Source organism: Setaria italica, chromosome III, assembly GCF_000263155.2.
Source record: "Setaria italica strain Yugu1 chromosome III, Setaria_italica_v2.0, whole genome shotgun sequence".
Taxonomy (NCBI): Eukaryota; Viridiplantae; Streptophyta; class Magnoliopsida; order Poales; family Poaceae; genus Setaria; species Setaria italica.
Genome location: NC_028452.1, coordinates 7,052,129 through 7,068,311, shown reverse-complemented (window position 1 = coordinate 7,068,311; position 16,183 = coordinate 7,052,129). Strand labels below are relative to the sequence as shown.

The 16,183-nt window shown below is 44.3% G+C and overlaps 1 protein-coding gene across 7 annotated transcripts; it reads left to right on the top strand.

Annotated features, from left to right (window-relative positions):
• Positions 1-2,703: 2,703 nt before the first annotated feature.
• LOC101772385 (putative disease resistance protein RGA3) lies at positions 2,704-7,889 on the top strand. 7 transcript variants are annotated; one of them, XM_022825058.1, is made up of 4 exons: positions 4,211-4,314; positions 4,651-4,747; positions 4,866-6,831; positions 7,558-7,889. In XM_022825058.1, exons 2-4 carry the CDS (start codon positions 4,730-4,732, stop codon positions 7,599-7,601), a joined length of 2,028 nt encoding a protein of 675 aa, XP_022680793.1. In that variant the 5' UTR covers positions 4,211-4,314; positions 4,651-4,729; the 3' UTR covers positions 7,602-7,889. The 7 variants fall into 7 exon arrangements, with proteins under 7 accessions (XP_022680794.1, XP_004960862.1, XP_022680791.1 ...); XM_022825059.1 differs by lacking the exon at positions 7,558-7,889 and having other exon boundaries at positions 2,704-4,314; positions 4,866-5,088; XM_022825056.1 differs by having other exon boundaries at positions 2,706-4,314; positions 4,651-6,831.
• Positions 7,890-16,183: the final 8,294 nt, after the last annotated feature.

Here is a 16,183-nt window from a genome sequence, read left to right as displayed (position 1 = left end):
GCGGGCGAGCACGAAGCAACAGACCGTCAGAGCGCCGCGCTGACAAGGCAGGAAAGGAGTTGTCGCGGCCAGGGCCGGGGTTGGCGGAGGAGGAATCGTCGCGTAGCGCGGACCTGGGCGGCGCGACTGTGGAAGGGCTACGGAAAAGACGGGAGACCTCGGGCCTTGCAGCCGGGATCTGGCGACGTGATGATGGGCGCGGGCGGTGAGGCGCTGCAGAAAGAGTAGCAGAGGAGCTTCCGCTGCGATTGGGGAAAAGGGCGCGAGAAACTATCCGGTCGCGGGCCGAAGGCGAGGCGGAGCGGCGGGTGTCGGAGGAGTTGAGCCACGCGACGGGGGAACTCTGAAGCGGGCATGCAACTCGAGTGCGCCTGTCGTGGAAGATCTGTGGGAAAAAGATCTCGTGGGTCCATCGGTCAGATTGAAGGGAGGTGTTGGGGAAAGACTTAGAAGAATCCGGCGGGTGAGTTGGGGTCGGCGGGGTCGGAACTGGAGGCCAGTGGAGAGGGGTCGGGTCTAAGGGGTTGGGTCCGGACTGGAGGTTGAGTATTTAAACTCGATAAAGCTGAGACGTGATTAGGGACTTAGATTAAGATTAACTTGAGAGATTTGGGGTCAGTCGTCACACTTCACCAGCCTGCGAGCGTTTCGGTGAAAACTCAACCCTACAAAGTGCGTCTTTCAGCCTGTGTACAAAGTGCGTCCTCAAGTGTATCCAAGACACCAAGGGGCTACACAATCTCAATTCGCCATGGGAGGGGCCTTTCATCGTATCTAAGGTCACAGGCCTAGGATCCTACAGGCTACAACATCACTCCGGCGAAAATGTTGAGAACTCGTGGAACATCGAGCATCTCTGTCATTTCTATCCCTAGTCAATAGACTATGAGACATTGTACACAGGCCACTAGTTTCGACCTTTACTAATGCAATTACTTTTCAACAGCAGTCGACTACTTGTCCTCGCCTCCATAAGCGGCTCGCAAAGGAGGGTCAGCTGCAACCATGAGCTATTCAGCTCTCTAGGCCTTAGCGCCCTAGTACGACTTGTAGTCACAAGTCTACTTGAGTTATTCAACTCACCAAGCGGCTTGCAAAGGTGGGTCAGCTGCAACCATGAGCTATTCAGCTCTCGAGGCCTTAGCGCCCCAGTACGACTTGTAGTCACAAGTCTACTTGAGTTATTCAAATTTTTATGGAAAACTTACACGAATAAGTTATCGTGCACTTATTTATCTGAAGTTGTTTGTCTTTGTTTCTTTCCTTGCCTTGTTTATATCCATAGTGGACAGTTGCTTCTTTGATTTATTGGTAGGAGTCTCCTCACATTTTTCTGTTGTGGACCAAAGCCCTTACTCAGTCTTGATGTTCATTGTTCAACAGACGAGAATTATACATTGAATTCTGAGAACTGGGGAGTGGAACTGCAAGTTAGGACATAACAAGGTGAGCTAAGATGAATAAGCCCGAACTGAATTTTCTGAAGCAGATGCAGTTTTCTTTCTTTTGCCTGGGGAAGAGTTAAACCCTTTTCCTTTTCTGCTTTTGTTTCCATTGTACAGTACAACTGCGTCTCTATTTCTTACTACTTCATCAGTGAGTCACACAAAAAGATATTCTGTTTGCATGTATGAGTATGGACTGCAGCAGCACCATTTAAGGCACTCGAAATGATGAAATCAAACAGTAACCAGATAAACTGAACCCATTGTGAGAACTTCTCTTAACTGTGAGCTGGCTGAGAGTATTATATCAGCGTACGCTGTAGTGTTGTTGTATGGACAGAAGGAAGTAGAGTCACCCATCCAAGTACGATTGTAAACGCAATGATATACATCCATACAGGTGAAAACGACAGGCTTCACCTGACGGTTCTCCCATCATAAATTGCCAAGTCAGATGAAAATGCTGGTGATCTGACAAAATTGTAGCAACAGGTTTGATTTCGACTGTTTTCTTATGTCTTACAGTGAAGGCTAATGTAAGTATGTAACCACACTGCCACACAGTAGACTCTCGAGGTCCTCGTCATCGAGTATCAGTATCCGCAATTCCGCATCTAGGCATGCCTAACATGGTAACATGTACTCAAACTCCTTTGACGTCATTAATTCATGAAGTCTAAATTTTCAACTTGCTAGTTACTTCTCATCTCTAATTCTTAATCCTGGTGGTTTCTACACATGCATCACTTTTGGCCATAGTCTCAAGCATGCTTTAAAGTTAGAACCCTTTTACTGTTGTTTAGGTGTGCGTGAGGAACACCCCTCGAATCATCAGGTTGTTGGATAGCCACGCACTGCTCCTTCCCCTATATATCTTGCTTTGGCCCGCAACAACCTCCTGCTGCATCGCCGGTTGCTCCACATTGATCAAGGTTATTGCTAATTAACCATGTAGCTTCTGGATTCTGCTCTGTCTAATACTTGCGGTATTCTTTTTTTTTTTCCTGGCCTCGAGATACTCATGGATGGTCTGCAAATTGCAAAGGCCACATGCTCCCACATGGTTTGGAATTTTCCTTAGCTGGCTTCTCGTTGTTTGAGGAGTTGCAGATCAAGATGTACAAGTGGCTTCTCGTTGCCAATCTTCCTCCGTCATCAAGACCTTGAAGATTTGGGAATGCGACAATCTTCGATCCCTATCAGGACAGCTGGAACACATTTGTACAAACGTCATTCTATAATGCTGTAATTTATTGCAACCAATCAAACCCATTCCACTTGGCTCCTCCAAGGTCAATGCAAGCTCGCAGTCTCCATTTTCCCCAAAAGCAGCTTCTCAAACCCATCGTCTCCCTCTCCACCTTGCAACTGTGTTTCCCTGTGTCCACTATCCTGCGCGTGTGTTCTGATCGAGCTCCAGGCGTTCCGATGGCTGAGGTGCTGGCCACCATGGTGGTCGGGCCACTGGTGTCCATGGTGAAGGAGAAGGCCTCCAGCTACCTCCTGGAGCAGTACCAGGTGATGCAGGGCTTGGAGAAGCAGCACAAGCTCCTCAAGCGCAAGCTGCCGGCCATCCTGGACGTCATCACCGACGCCGAGGAGCAGGCAGCAGCCAAGCGAGAAGGGGCGAAAGCTTGGCTGGAGGAGGTCCGGCAAGTGGCCTACCAGGCGAATGACGTCTTGGACGAATTCAAGTACGAGGCGCTCCGCCGCAAAGCCAGGGAGGAGGGGCACTACAAGGAGCTCGGCATGGATGTAATAAAGCTCTTCCCTTCTCACAACCGTTTTGTGTTCCGTATCAAGATGGGCAACAAGCTCCGCATAATTTTGCAAGAACTTGATGTCCTTATCGCAGAGATGAATTGTTTCGGGTTCAAGTTCCGGCAAGGGCCACCAGTGCCCGTAAATCACTTGAGGGAGAATAGTTCTAAAATCATCGACCCTGTGGACATTGCCGGCAGATCCAGAGCTGGAGACAAGGAGAAGATTATTAAGTCGTTGCTTGATAAAGCTAGCAATGTGAATCTCACGGTCTTTCCTATTGTCGGGATGGGAGGGATGGGGAAGACCACCTTAGCACAGCTTGTTTACAATGACCCTGAGATTCAGAAGCATTTCCAGCTGCAACTCTGGGTGTGCGTCTCTGACAACTTTGATGTGGATACCCTGGCTAAAAGAATTGTGAAAGAAGCTAAGAAGAAGTTTGAAACGAAAGAAGCTAAGAAGAATGGTTGTCAAGCAAATGGAAGTTCAGCATTGGACAAGCTTCAAAATGTAGTGAGTGGGAAGAGGTACCTCCTCGTATTGGATGATGTCTGGAACCGTGATGAGGCACACAAGTGGGAAAAACTGAAGTCCTACCTTCATGGTGGCAGCGGCAGTTCAGTGTTGACAACAACTCGTGATCAAGAAGTCGCAAAACTAATGATGGGTACAGCTAAAGGAGCCTATGAACTTGGACGCTTGGGTGAAAATTTCATAGAGGAAATTATCAAGTCAAGAGCATTCAGCTCAAAACAAGAAAAGGATTGGCCCCGTGAACTAGTTAACATGGTTGGTGATGTTGCAAAGAGATGTGCTGGTTCTCCTTTAGCTGCTACAGCATTGGGCTCTGTGTTAAGTACCATGACCACCGCGCGGGAATGGAAGGATGTGCTAAGGAGAAAAAAGATTTGTGATGATAGAAACGGAATCTTACCAGTACTCAAGCTTAGTTACAATTGCTTGCCATCACATATGCGGCAATGCTTTGCTTTCTGTGCTATGTTTCCCAAGGATTATGAGATTGACGTGGAAATGTTGATCCAGTTATGGATGGCCAATGATTTTATCCCGGTGCTACAAGGAGAAGAACATCCTGAAATTTCAGGTAAAAATATTTTCATTGAGCTTGCGTCAAGGTCATTTTTCCAGGATGTGAAGGGGATCCCATTTGAGTTCACTGATATAGAGGTCTCTAGAGTTACTTGTAAGATCCATCACCTTATGCATGACGTTGCACTAGATTCTATGGGAAAAGAATGCGCTGCTCTAGCTACAGAACAGAGTAAAAGTGGGGATTTTTCACATTCAACTCGTCATTTATTATTATCAGAAACTTTTCTGAATGCTTACCAGGAGAAACGCACTAAAGATAAAGATAAAGATAAAGATAAAGATAATGACGTTATACAAACACTGATATGTGAGGCAGATGTATTCGTAGACTTGCAGCTTTTGTCGAAGTACATATCTCCGCGAGCACTAAAGATAAAGATCAACCGAGCTTCATTCCTCGGACCCAGATGTCTTCATCACCTGAGGTATCTTGATCTCTCAGGAAGCTATGATATTAAATCACTTCCTAAATATATAAGCATCCTATATCATCTGCAAACATTGAACCTTTCTGACTGTCGCAATCTTGAACGACTTCCAAAGGGAATGAAGTACATGACTGCCCTCCGTCACCTCTACACTCACGGATGTGAAAAGTTAAAGACCATGCCTGCTGACCTTAGACACCTCACTTCCCTACAGACCCTTACATGCTTTGTAGCAGGTGCTGGATCCGGTTGCAGTAAGGTGGGAGAACTTGGGTGGTTAGACGACCTTGGTGGTCAGCTGGAGCTAAGACAGCTAGAAAATGTGAAAGAAGCAGATGCAAATGAGGCAAAACTCGGAAATAAGAAAAAACTGGCCAGATTGACATTGAGATGGAGTGATCGTGACAAGGAGGCACATAATATTGATAAGGAGGTACTGGAAGGTCTGGAGCCTCATGATGGGCTGAAGGTTCTAAGGATATATTGTTGCAGTATCGACACTTGTCCAACATGGATGAATAAGTTGCAAGGTATAGTGGAGCTTGAGTTATCTGATTGCAAAAGGCTCGAGAAGCTTCCTGCATTCTGGCAGTTACCAGCTCTGCAAATTCTTTGCTTGCGCGGATTGGAAAACATACGTTACTTGTGCAGCAGTGATACAGCCTTCACATTTCAGAAACTGAAGAACCTTGCAATTTTTAAGTTGCCAAACTTTGAGATATGGTGGGGCACAGGTGAGGTGCGAGGAGAAAGGCCAATATTTCCTCTGCTTGAGAAGCTGTTGATCAAAGAGTGTAAAAGTCTGGCTGCATTGCCGAAAGCATCAGTTATTAAAGAAACATTTGAAGGGGTCAAGACTGAGTACAGGTCTGCATTTCCAGCATTGAAGGAAATGGAATTAGAAAATCTTGAGATGTTTCAACGATGGGAGGATGGCGAAGGAAATCCAGGAGAAGAGCTAGCGTTTCATCGGCTTGAGAAACTAATAATTCGGAGTTGCCCAGAGTTGACTACTCTACCCGAAGCACCGAAGCTAAGTGTATTAGAAGTAGAAGGAGCCAGCCAACAAATATCGTCCCTGCACGCAGCTAGCAGATATATCACTTCATTGTCCATCCTGGAGTTGTGTGGCGATGACCTAGAAACAGAATCGGTGGCTGAACAAAATTCGGGTGAGTTGGTGCATGGCAAGGAGAAATGGGAGCATAAATCCCCTTTGACAGATATGACGTTATGTAGATACAACATTTTGTTCTCCCACTCAAGTGCACTGCCACTACGGACATGTTTTGCACAGCTCGTAGAATTAGGAATTTGGTGGTGCGATGCTCTTGTCTATTGGCCAGAAAACGTGTTCCAGGCCCTGGTATCCTTAAGGGTGTTATATATTTGGGGATGCAACAAACTGACTGGACGCACACCAGAAACTTCTGAGCAATCTGCTCCAGAACGGAGTGGACTCCTGCCATGTCTAGAGTTTCTATCCTTAAAAGAGTGTCCATCTTTGGTAGAGGTTCCCAAGCTACCGGCATCTCTCAAGGTATTAGAAATTTACGATTGCCGTATGCTTGGGTCCATCATATTCAGTCAGCAGGAGGATACGTCATCACTAATTCCAGGGTCCAGCAGTGAGGTCAGGGCATCTACAGCTGTACTGAAGCTGTCATCATCGACCAGCCATCCCTTCCTTCCATGCCTAAAATTGCTAGGAGTAGAAATAATGTGTTGCGGTGGCTTGTCAGATGTTGCCAATCTTCCTCCGTCCATCAAGTTCTTGTCGATTCGTGACTGCGACAATCTTCGATCCCTATCAGGACAGCTGGATGCCCTCCAAACATTACATATTGTGAAGTGCAGTAAACTGAAATCACTGGAATCTTGCTTAGGAAGGCTCCCATCGCTGGAAGACCTCGGCCTTTGGAATTGCAGAAGCCTGCAATCCTTACCGAATGGGCGTCAAGCCTACTCATATCTTAGATCTCTTTTGATTAAATCTTGTCCTAGTATAAAGTTGCTTCCCCCGAGCCTACACCAACGTCTGGATCAACTCGAGGAGAAAATACTAGATGCCCGTTACGAAGGTAACCTCCAGTCTTTTTTTGTCCATTTCTTTTAATAAAGTGACCAGGAGCGCAATTGGTGTTTTGGCAAAAAAGCAACTATTGACTTAATAAGCATACTAGTAGTTACGACAAGATGTGGTAGTACAACTTAGTGATTAAAAAGTTTTAACAGTGTTTAGAACCCCTAGTAAAATTCAACCAACAAGTTTAGGCACAAATTAATGATGCACTTTAGTGTAGTCATCCTTGTGCATCTCTTCTCTTGTCCCTCAAAAAAATTTAGTTATCAGATGATCTTTGCTGCCTCTTGTTACCTTAGTTGTAAAAGCTAATTTGAATCATGTATAATCGATCAAACTTCCTTTACTAACATATTAAAGTGTGGCGTGATGGAATTACTGCGGCCAAACTATATTAGTTCTAATCCAAGTGGCTGATGAATTTATTTTTCCTGTCATTTTGAACCAATACTGTATGCTATAGTTGACTGCTCGCTGTGATTATTTTCCCTGTTAGTTGTCTTAACGTTTTTTCTCGAAATTCACTAGCTCCATGACATAAGGTTTGAATATGTGTAATTTTGTTTAAATGCCTGATGCATTTTTACATAAAACATATTTTTTGCTTGTACAATACTATTGGATGCCGTATACAGTCATTCTCCTGTATATATACTTTCCAATTTGGTGTTGATTTGCATGCATAACTTCTGACACCATCTATGATCACGACCTGACCTGCCAGGATGGGAATATTCAATTAGGAGGCGGCTGGCATGCTTGAAATAGCAGATTGAAGACCTGATGAAAGTTATTACCATGGTTCGTAATATTCGTGTGCCTGATGATTGATTTTGTATGACACTAGCTTCTAATGCTGACTCCCGTGTTTGACTTCTTTGTATGATAGTTACCAAATCAGTGATGCTGCGTCATGGTCCATAACGAATTAACGATACCATGAGCCATAAGAAATTGGTCCTGAGAACAATTTATTTGTAAAGACAACAAAGTCGTCCTGGAAGCGTCAGGACAAAAATGTCAATGCAAATAGCTGCATGGTCGGTGATCTGCCAAGGCACATGGTCTGCAATTCTAGCATTGTGAAACAAAGCAGAGGGTGCTTAGTACCCACACATACTTAGTGCAGCAACGCTGAGACAGCCAACATTACCATAAGCCTTCATTTGCAACGCACGTTACACAAAGTTTTGGAGGCTTGTCATTTCGATAAATATGTGCTGGGCGTGGCAAACTGCATCCTACAGCAAGGTGTTGAAAACTAAAGTGCAGAAAGAACATATATGCATCATCCAAAAGACTGCAGCATCCAATAAATCCGAAAACAGAGCAGCCAACCAATCATGCAGAAAAGAGCAGGCACGGGGACAATCAGAATGGTGATGCCTTGCTGATCATGCAGCAAGGAGCAGACACGATTGCATCTTAACTCCAAACTATCACTAAACCCGTAAATCCTAATTCATGTAAAACTGAACATATGCTTGTGAAATTCCTGCGAAAATCTTACTACAGAATTATTGTGTCCAAAATAGGCCCCAAGCAATTGACGCCCCTAGTAGACTTAAATTCCTTGGATCATGGCAACGCCGGCAGAATGTACTACTCATCAGAGTATGTATATCAACAGGAACAGATCGCACGGCACCGTAGAGTTGGTGCAGTATGCCAGTACGCCGCCGACGCTTGTCCCCGCCAGCTCCCACTGCGCGCTGCCGTCGGCGGGGAGCCCCCTGCCGAACCACACGAGCGTGGCAACGGCCGCGTAGGCGAGGGCGACGAGGGCCAGTGTCACATCCTGAAATTCAAAAATTTCAGGATGTGATTAAAATAAATAAATAAATAATAATTTTATTATAATTTTAAATTTTTTTCAATATTTATTTTTCTTTACAAGAAATTTTGTATAGGAAAATAATTGTTTGTTTTCTAAATTAAATAATGTTGTTCTGTGTCCATGCATTCATGTTGATGTATTTTTACGTTTCAGGAGTGTAAATGTTTTAAAAATGCGTCTAGATAGCAATTAGGTTCTTCCGAGAAATTTTCAGAATTTTCTGGAATTTATTCTCATTTTTCTAGAACTAAATCCAAATTTTTGGAAGGTTCTATAATCCTTTTCATGAGCTCGACTCCTCGTGTCCCAATTTATCTCCAAGATTTTTCATGAAATTTTTAGGAATTTTTAGTATTTTTGGGAATTAAATGAATGATCTGGAATCTCTAGATTTTTCTTTCACTGGAAATATATAACCTATCCTACCGGGCCGAGCTCGTGGGCCCGACCCACTCCGATCGGCCCAGTCGCAAGCCCGCCAGGCCCATCGGGGCCTAGCTGCCGGCCGACGCCCGGTCAACCTCAGTCCGCGCGCCGAGCGCCCGCGCCACCCGAGGCGCCCCTGCTGCTCGCTGCCTCGCCCAGTGCCGCCACTGCCCTTCCTCGCCTTCCATCACCGCTCGTCAGCGCCGCACCGCTGCTCACGCCGTCGGCCGCGTCACCTCCCGCGCCACCGCCTGCCGAGCCCCTGCGCGTCGCCCGCACGACCCTCGCTCCCTCGCGGCCCTACTGCGCGCCTTGCCTGCGCCGCGCCGCCGTCGCCCCGCTCGCCTGCGCACTGCGCCGCACCACCGCCGCCCGTGCCTCCCACGCCACACCAAAGCCCCTGTGCGCCGCCACCGCCGCCCGCACCGACACCCCTGCGCTACCGTCCGTCTGCACACCGCCCCGCGAGCTGGCCGCGCGAGCCGTCCCGGCCCCGGCCGCCGCCGCCGGCAAGCCTGGCTAGCCGAGCGGATAAGGCCGGCCGGAGGTTGAAGAAGGTAAGGTGGGTTTACGTTTTAGCCCCCAAGAAAGTCTTAAATCCTTAGATCCAGTCCAATCTCTAAGTTTTATCGCGTTTAAGCCCTTAGTTATCACAGTTAAGCCCCTGAATAGATTAGATCCTTCAACCGAGCACCTGCCTTGATCTTTTGCAGATCTAACCCCGAGGTTTCACCTTTTCAGAAATATTGTTCACTGTGTCTCGGGAATCTTCTCTGCTAGCCCTTAAAGTCTTTGGTTAATCACGATTAGGTCCATCTTACCTTGTTCAACCCGTACATTACACCTTTTAGCTCCGTTTCTACCTGTTCAAGTTGGGTTAAGTTCATGATAACATAAAGTACGCGTTAGTGGTGATGTTTTCCTTCATGCATATTTTTGAAAATAAATTTGATATTAATTTGATTAATGCCTGATAAACATGTGTCTTCTCTAAATAAAAGCTATCTAGAGTTATACACCGCTTTTCATAATAAACATCAATTTGATTAATGCTTACCTAAATAATTCTTCCAATTAAAAGATAATTAGAGATATACCTTGGCTTTACCTAAATTAAACTCAATCTGATTAATGATTATTTAATTTGGTTTCTAAATAAAAGCTACATAGGTTATATCTTGAGTTTTCATAATTAAATGTTTATTTGACAAATATGAATATAAATAAGTTTTTAATTATATTTTGTGAGTCTAACCCAAATCATAAAGCTATGCGCTTAGATGTTTACATATACTCTATTTTCAAATTAAATATTTAATTGGCATAATTTGTAATGAATATTTATAAATAAAGTTGACTAGGTTTTACCTCATCTTTTGATACGTAAATATGACTTGATTAATTCCAACTAAGGATATTTCTCTGAAATATCTTTACATTGTTTTTCTCAACTAAAATAAATAAAGCATGTAGCTCTTGTCTTTTGTTTTACAATCTAAACCGCTCGATAGTTTTATCTTTTCAACCATAGAGTCATTTCTAGTCTTTCCTGCATCCTTGTGAGGCCTATCCTTTAGTACGTTCTTTTAAAACTTTTCTTTTGTTCAGGTGTATTGTTCTTAGTTGTACTTATTTCTTTGTTTGTATGTTTGTGCCGGTGATTGCTTCGAGTAGAAGGATCGTTGTTTGAAAGATTCGAAGATTAAGAGTTTCAAGAGAGTGAAAGCTGAAGAGCAGTAAGAATAACTTTTATTTGGAGAAAGACGAGTGTCCCTAACCATCCTTATGTCTATGCTTATTTATAATACCATGTTGATGTTAATTGGAACGTGGAGCGACCACCTAGGAAAAGAGTACAACCATAAGAACTATATAGCTCTGGTCTTGGCTAATTAATTAGAGACTTTAGTTGGGGTAATCTTACTTGAAAGGTGCAAGAGGGGGCACTGAGTCGTTGTATAACCCGGTCCTCTTGAGAAGGGAGCTTGGCTAAGACCCTATGCCCACTAGGGAGGTTTATGCGCGCCAGACACCGAAACCTTAGCGGGTTACCACTTACTAAAAAATCTTTGTAAAGGTCTTGTAGCATCCCTATGCAATCATACCTCGGAAGTGTGGTATTGTGCCTAGCCCATACAACATGGTTGGGTCTAAAGTTCTTTTGAACTTTTACGTGACTTGTGGGTAAAGATGTGCAACCTCCGCAGAGTGTAAAACTGATCGATCAGTCGTGCTCACGGTTAAGAGCGGCCTGTACCCTCACATGATTAATAAACTTGAAGATGGACTTAAATCGTTAATCTAGTTATTTCTTGTGGCCTTGCTGAGTATCAACCATAAGTGTACTCACCCTTACTTACTGCTGCTCAGAAGAAGAAGGTTTGTGAAGTTTTCTAAAGATGATGCTGAGTTCTAAGCGTATGCAGCCCCCAGTCAATTGCTTGTGAAGTTTGGAGCCTCCGTTTTCAGGATTAAGCTGTATATTTCAGATAGACTCATAAGTCATAATTTATATTCCTTTACGTGTATATTTCAGATAGACTCGTAAGTTATAATTTATATTCCTTTACATGATACTGGTACTGTTATTCACTTATGATGTCACTATATATATGAAACTAGATCCTGACATACATATAGATAGCACTTGGTTTTTCTTTAAAACTAGGTGTGACAGCCAGAGTTGTTTATCCAATCATTTGATCTTTCAGAGTTGCACGTCTGTTTGTCCAGCCTTCATTTGCAAATGTATGCAAAGTTTTGGAGGCTTGTCATTTTCAGAGTTGCCAACATTACCATAAGCCTTCATTTGCAACGCACGTTACACAAAGTATTGGAGGCTTGTCATTTCAATAAATATATGTTGGGCATGGCAAACTGCATCATACAGCAGGGTGTTGAAAACTAAAGTGCAGAAAGAACATGATGTGAACCTAGTAAGGTTTGAATCCCGATCTTTCGATGAGAGAAGGTAGATAACTCGATTTAGTGACGAAGACAACATTCACGGCCTGACTACAACCATCCAACAATGCTGCGCTTTAGCAACCAATACACCACCTTGAATGGTTGCCGCGATCATGTGGAGCACGATCAACCAAACCACTAAGATAATTCCTTCAAGTAATCGAGGAACAAGCAAGAATAAGTAGAACAAGAACCTCAATTGCAAATATAGAGATAAAAACCAATCTGAAATCATAAAGTTAGGGTTCTGAATCGAGTAGAATGGATGGTCTAGTCGACACACGCGTCTACAAGGAAGTAGCAATGGCTAAACTTACATCTAAACAAAATCCGAGTGTTCCTGGTGGCGGCTAAGGGGTATAAGAATGTAGGAGGATGACCATAAGGGTGTTGGGGTCATTCTCCAACCCTAAGATGTGTCCTTAATGGACCCAACTTGATACACGGCCCGTTGCGTCAAAATAAGGTGATGCAGCACCTTGGACAGAAAAACCTATCAGTAGTAATTTGATCATTGCGACCACCTCAAAATAGATATGGACATGAGTCTAAATCCATATGAAAATAGACTCCATAAGAATTCCATGAAGTACTTGAGCATCCCAATCCGAGTCCATATCCGACCGTGGTGACCGTCACAAGTTGTTGCTATTTTGCAGTCTGAAACGTGTTGAATTTGATCTCTTTCTTTCCTTGGGCCAAAAGTGACGTGGTGGCCTGGTGAAGAACGCTGGAAATTGTTGAACTTGTCCCTAATAAACTTCTTTGGACCTCCATGCCTTCCATGTGTGTTTAACACTCTTTTGGTTCCATGTATGTATTTCTGAAAATAACAATGAACACACATCATGGTGCAGCTTCAATTCATCAAATGTATCAAATACAATCATAACAAAGAATTGTTTCACCTTTGAATTAAAAGTTGCTAATATGGTTGTATCCGAGCAGGTGATGTCCTCATCATTCTCTCCTTCTTGGCTGCAAGTCGCCCTCGACTTGCTCCAATGGCATTCAAAAGTGCTTGCTTTAATGTTGGAACGCGGAGCGACGGTTATGCTGCACGGCCACAACCAGCAATACTCCCCTTCTTCGGGTTGATTCTGTTGTATAAGGAAAAAATTAGGAAAATTTTGCAAGACAATATTAGTGTTAGTGCAGCCCCCTATTTGATCATGGTATTGTAGTCTAAAAGGATATTTCAGATTAGAGCAAATATAAACTTTATGCACTAAGTATTTATCTTTATTGTCATAATTGCCAATTGCATGAAGCGAATAGTGATTAAAATTTGGCAAACCAGAAACGAATTTAAGTTTCTCTTTTAGATAATTTAGATTATAAAGAATTTCAAATTCAATATAACCTAATGTGTTAAAATAGGACAGGAGTTTCAGCTCTTCCTTCTTGCTAGCAAGGCAATGAACATGTGTAGAAATGACATGTACATCATTCAAAATAGATTTAACATGTTCATGCTTGAGTTGTGTTTGTGGTATATAAGAAACATTTTCAAACAACTCCTTATCATTATGAGAAAAATGTTCTGTTCGTGGCAAGCATAGTCAGCAGGAAGTTGCACTAAAACCCGTGCAAGGCTAACATCAGTAGTGGGCAATTGTAGAGTATTATAAGCATACTCACACGGAGTGTTTTCAGCATCGAATGTGTTGCTTTGCTTGCTCTCCTCCGACGTGGTTCTAAAATGAAATTTGAAGTCTTCCCAAGATTCTAAAAACTTTGTTGTGCCTACAAATGTGTTTCCATTCTAGCAAAGCACATTCAGTCAAATATTAGAGGCAATATAAATCTTTTATTTCTCAGATAGGTCATGCTCATCAAATTCATTATCAACTTTTAGCTCCCAATCAATGTAAACTTTAGGATCAAACTTACCATCATATAATGGTAAGTGTTGAATGGCATCCTGAATATAAGGTCTAGTTTCAACAGCTCAAAAATCTCCATATCACCTGCCATGATTAGTAGAAAACAAGAAATACAAAAATAATATGTATCCTCCTGTCAACTACAAGGATGTGTTGGTTGTAATTCTCTCAAACTTAACTCGTTTAAAATAGGCCCTATAAGTTCTTACCAAGCCAAATAGGAGGTGACGCAACCAACAAGTCTGCAACCGTGGAAGAAAGTGTATCGGTGCTGAAGCAACAATCTCTGTCAAGCTGTTTGATCTTTCAGAGTTGCACGTCTGTTTGTCTACGCTGCCGCAGTTAACAAAGGAGCTGCATTCTGTGATAAATCATGGATAAAGATTCTGTGACGTGCCGTACTAATCTTGAGAGCGATAGATTGGATACAATAGTGTCGGACAAAATTATTGATCTTTATACATCCAAAACAAATTGTTGATCTCCATATCCATATCATTTGAACGAGAAGTTCTTTGCGACCGGATTGCATCTCATTTGAATAAAAATCGTCGCTCGTCAGCTGCTCTTTTGCCATTGGGCCTGGAAAGACCCAGTTTAAACCCTTGTGAGGTGAAATATGAGCTTGAGTTGTTGGAACTGCTAAATCCACCTGTATATTATTTGGAACATATCAACACCCACGCGTAAAACTTCCAACTAAATCCGCCAGCATTAGCTAGTTCAATTCGATGCACGGCGACGGCGAGGCTGTCCAGCACGCCGGCATGCACGCCGACGATGGCGGACGCAAGCATCCGAGCGCGAGCGGCCAGCTTCACACGCTGCTCCATCGCGTTCCACTCCCTCAGATGTTCGGAGCGTAGTTTACTAGTTTTGTAAATACGAGAACAAGGCTAAAAATTACTAGCACTCTTGAGACGAGACCTTTGCAATGAAAAACTCATGTAGAGACATCGCACTAATGATAAGTGCCACAGTAGAAACTCATGTTGAGACGAGACCTTTGCAACGATAAACTACAATTATATATTGAAACAGGGCTCAAACAGCAGCCACACTAGAAATGCCTACTGTATCAGATCACTAATTATAGTTGCACCAGGAATTGATCTGAACTGATTCTCGGCAGGATCGTGGCACCTCGATCCGGTAGCAGCAGGTTCATATCCATATGAATGCGAAGAGCAAAATGGTGGGCATGGAGGACTTGGTAAGAAGCCATTTCGGTACGTCGATGGGACGCTAGGAACCGAGCAGCGAGCATCATCCACCACTCCCTGCCGCGGACAGCAGGATAGGCATCCAGCCGCCTGGCGAACAACGCGAGCGCCACGGCCGCCGCGTAGCAGAGGGCGATGGAGGCCAGCAGCTGCAGCCGCCGGGGCTGCTCGCGCACGCCGTAGAACGACAGCGCGAGTTGGCCGGCGACGGGCAGGAACTGGATCGGCGCCTGCCGGATGATACGGCGCAGCCTGCTGCCCTCACCGGACGCTGCGGCGGCGCCATCCTTGGAGTCCATGCCATCCTTCGTTTGTGTGTGTGTGATCGTGCGTGTTTGCGTGAGGCTAGGTATCTCGTCGCACGCGGCAACACGGCCAGCAAGGGGTCAGTGTTGCCGAACGAAGACCGCGGTGGCGTGGCTCGCCGGAGATTGATAGTCGCGTCGTAGACTTTTCACGTCCAGCGGTTTGATTGTTCATTTGAACTATATTCTCTTCTTCTCCGTCCGCGTAGTTGCGGCACGCGTTCTGCACACTAGTAGAGAACTCACCTTCCATCCACCCTATTTTATCCCGGTTTAAAATTGGTCCAGGATAAAAGATTCACCAACCGGGACTAAACCACCCCCACTGGTGAGGGGCTCACCAACCGGGACTAAAGAAACCCCTTTAATCCCTATTGTAAAGACTAATGGTCTGGAGGGACCTTTTATCCCGGTTGCAAACACCAACCGGGACTAAAGGACCCCCATTTTATCCTGGTTAGAAACACCAACTGGGATCAATGTGATTAATCCAGGTTGGAAACACCAACTGGGATAAAAGAGGGGCCCTTTAATCCCGGTTGGTGTTTCCAACCGAGATAAAACGTGCCTACCTCATTTTCCGTGCGCCCCCTCTGGTTCCCCTCTCTTTTCCTTCCTTAGCGCGTGACCCTTCCTATTCCCCTCTCTCTTTCTTCCTTATCTCTTTCTTCCTCTCTCACTCTCAGGCGCATGTGGCCGGCAGGCC

Excerpts from the sequence above, each read along its gene's own strand:
- LOC101772385 (XM_004960802.2), top strand. The coding sequence starts at position 2,742 with ATGCAAGCTCGCAGTCTCCATTTTCCCCAAAAGCAGCTTCTCAAACCC. Across the intron at positions 6,832-7,557 it reads ACTAGATGCCCGTTACGAAG|GATGGGAATATTCAATTAGG; the intron begins GTAACCTCCAGT and ends CTGACCTGCCAG.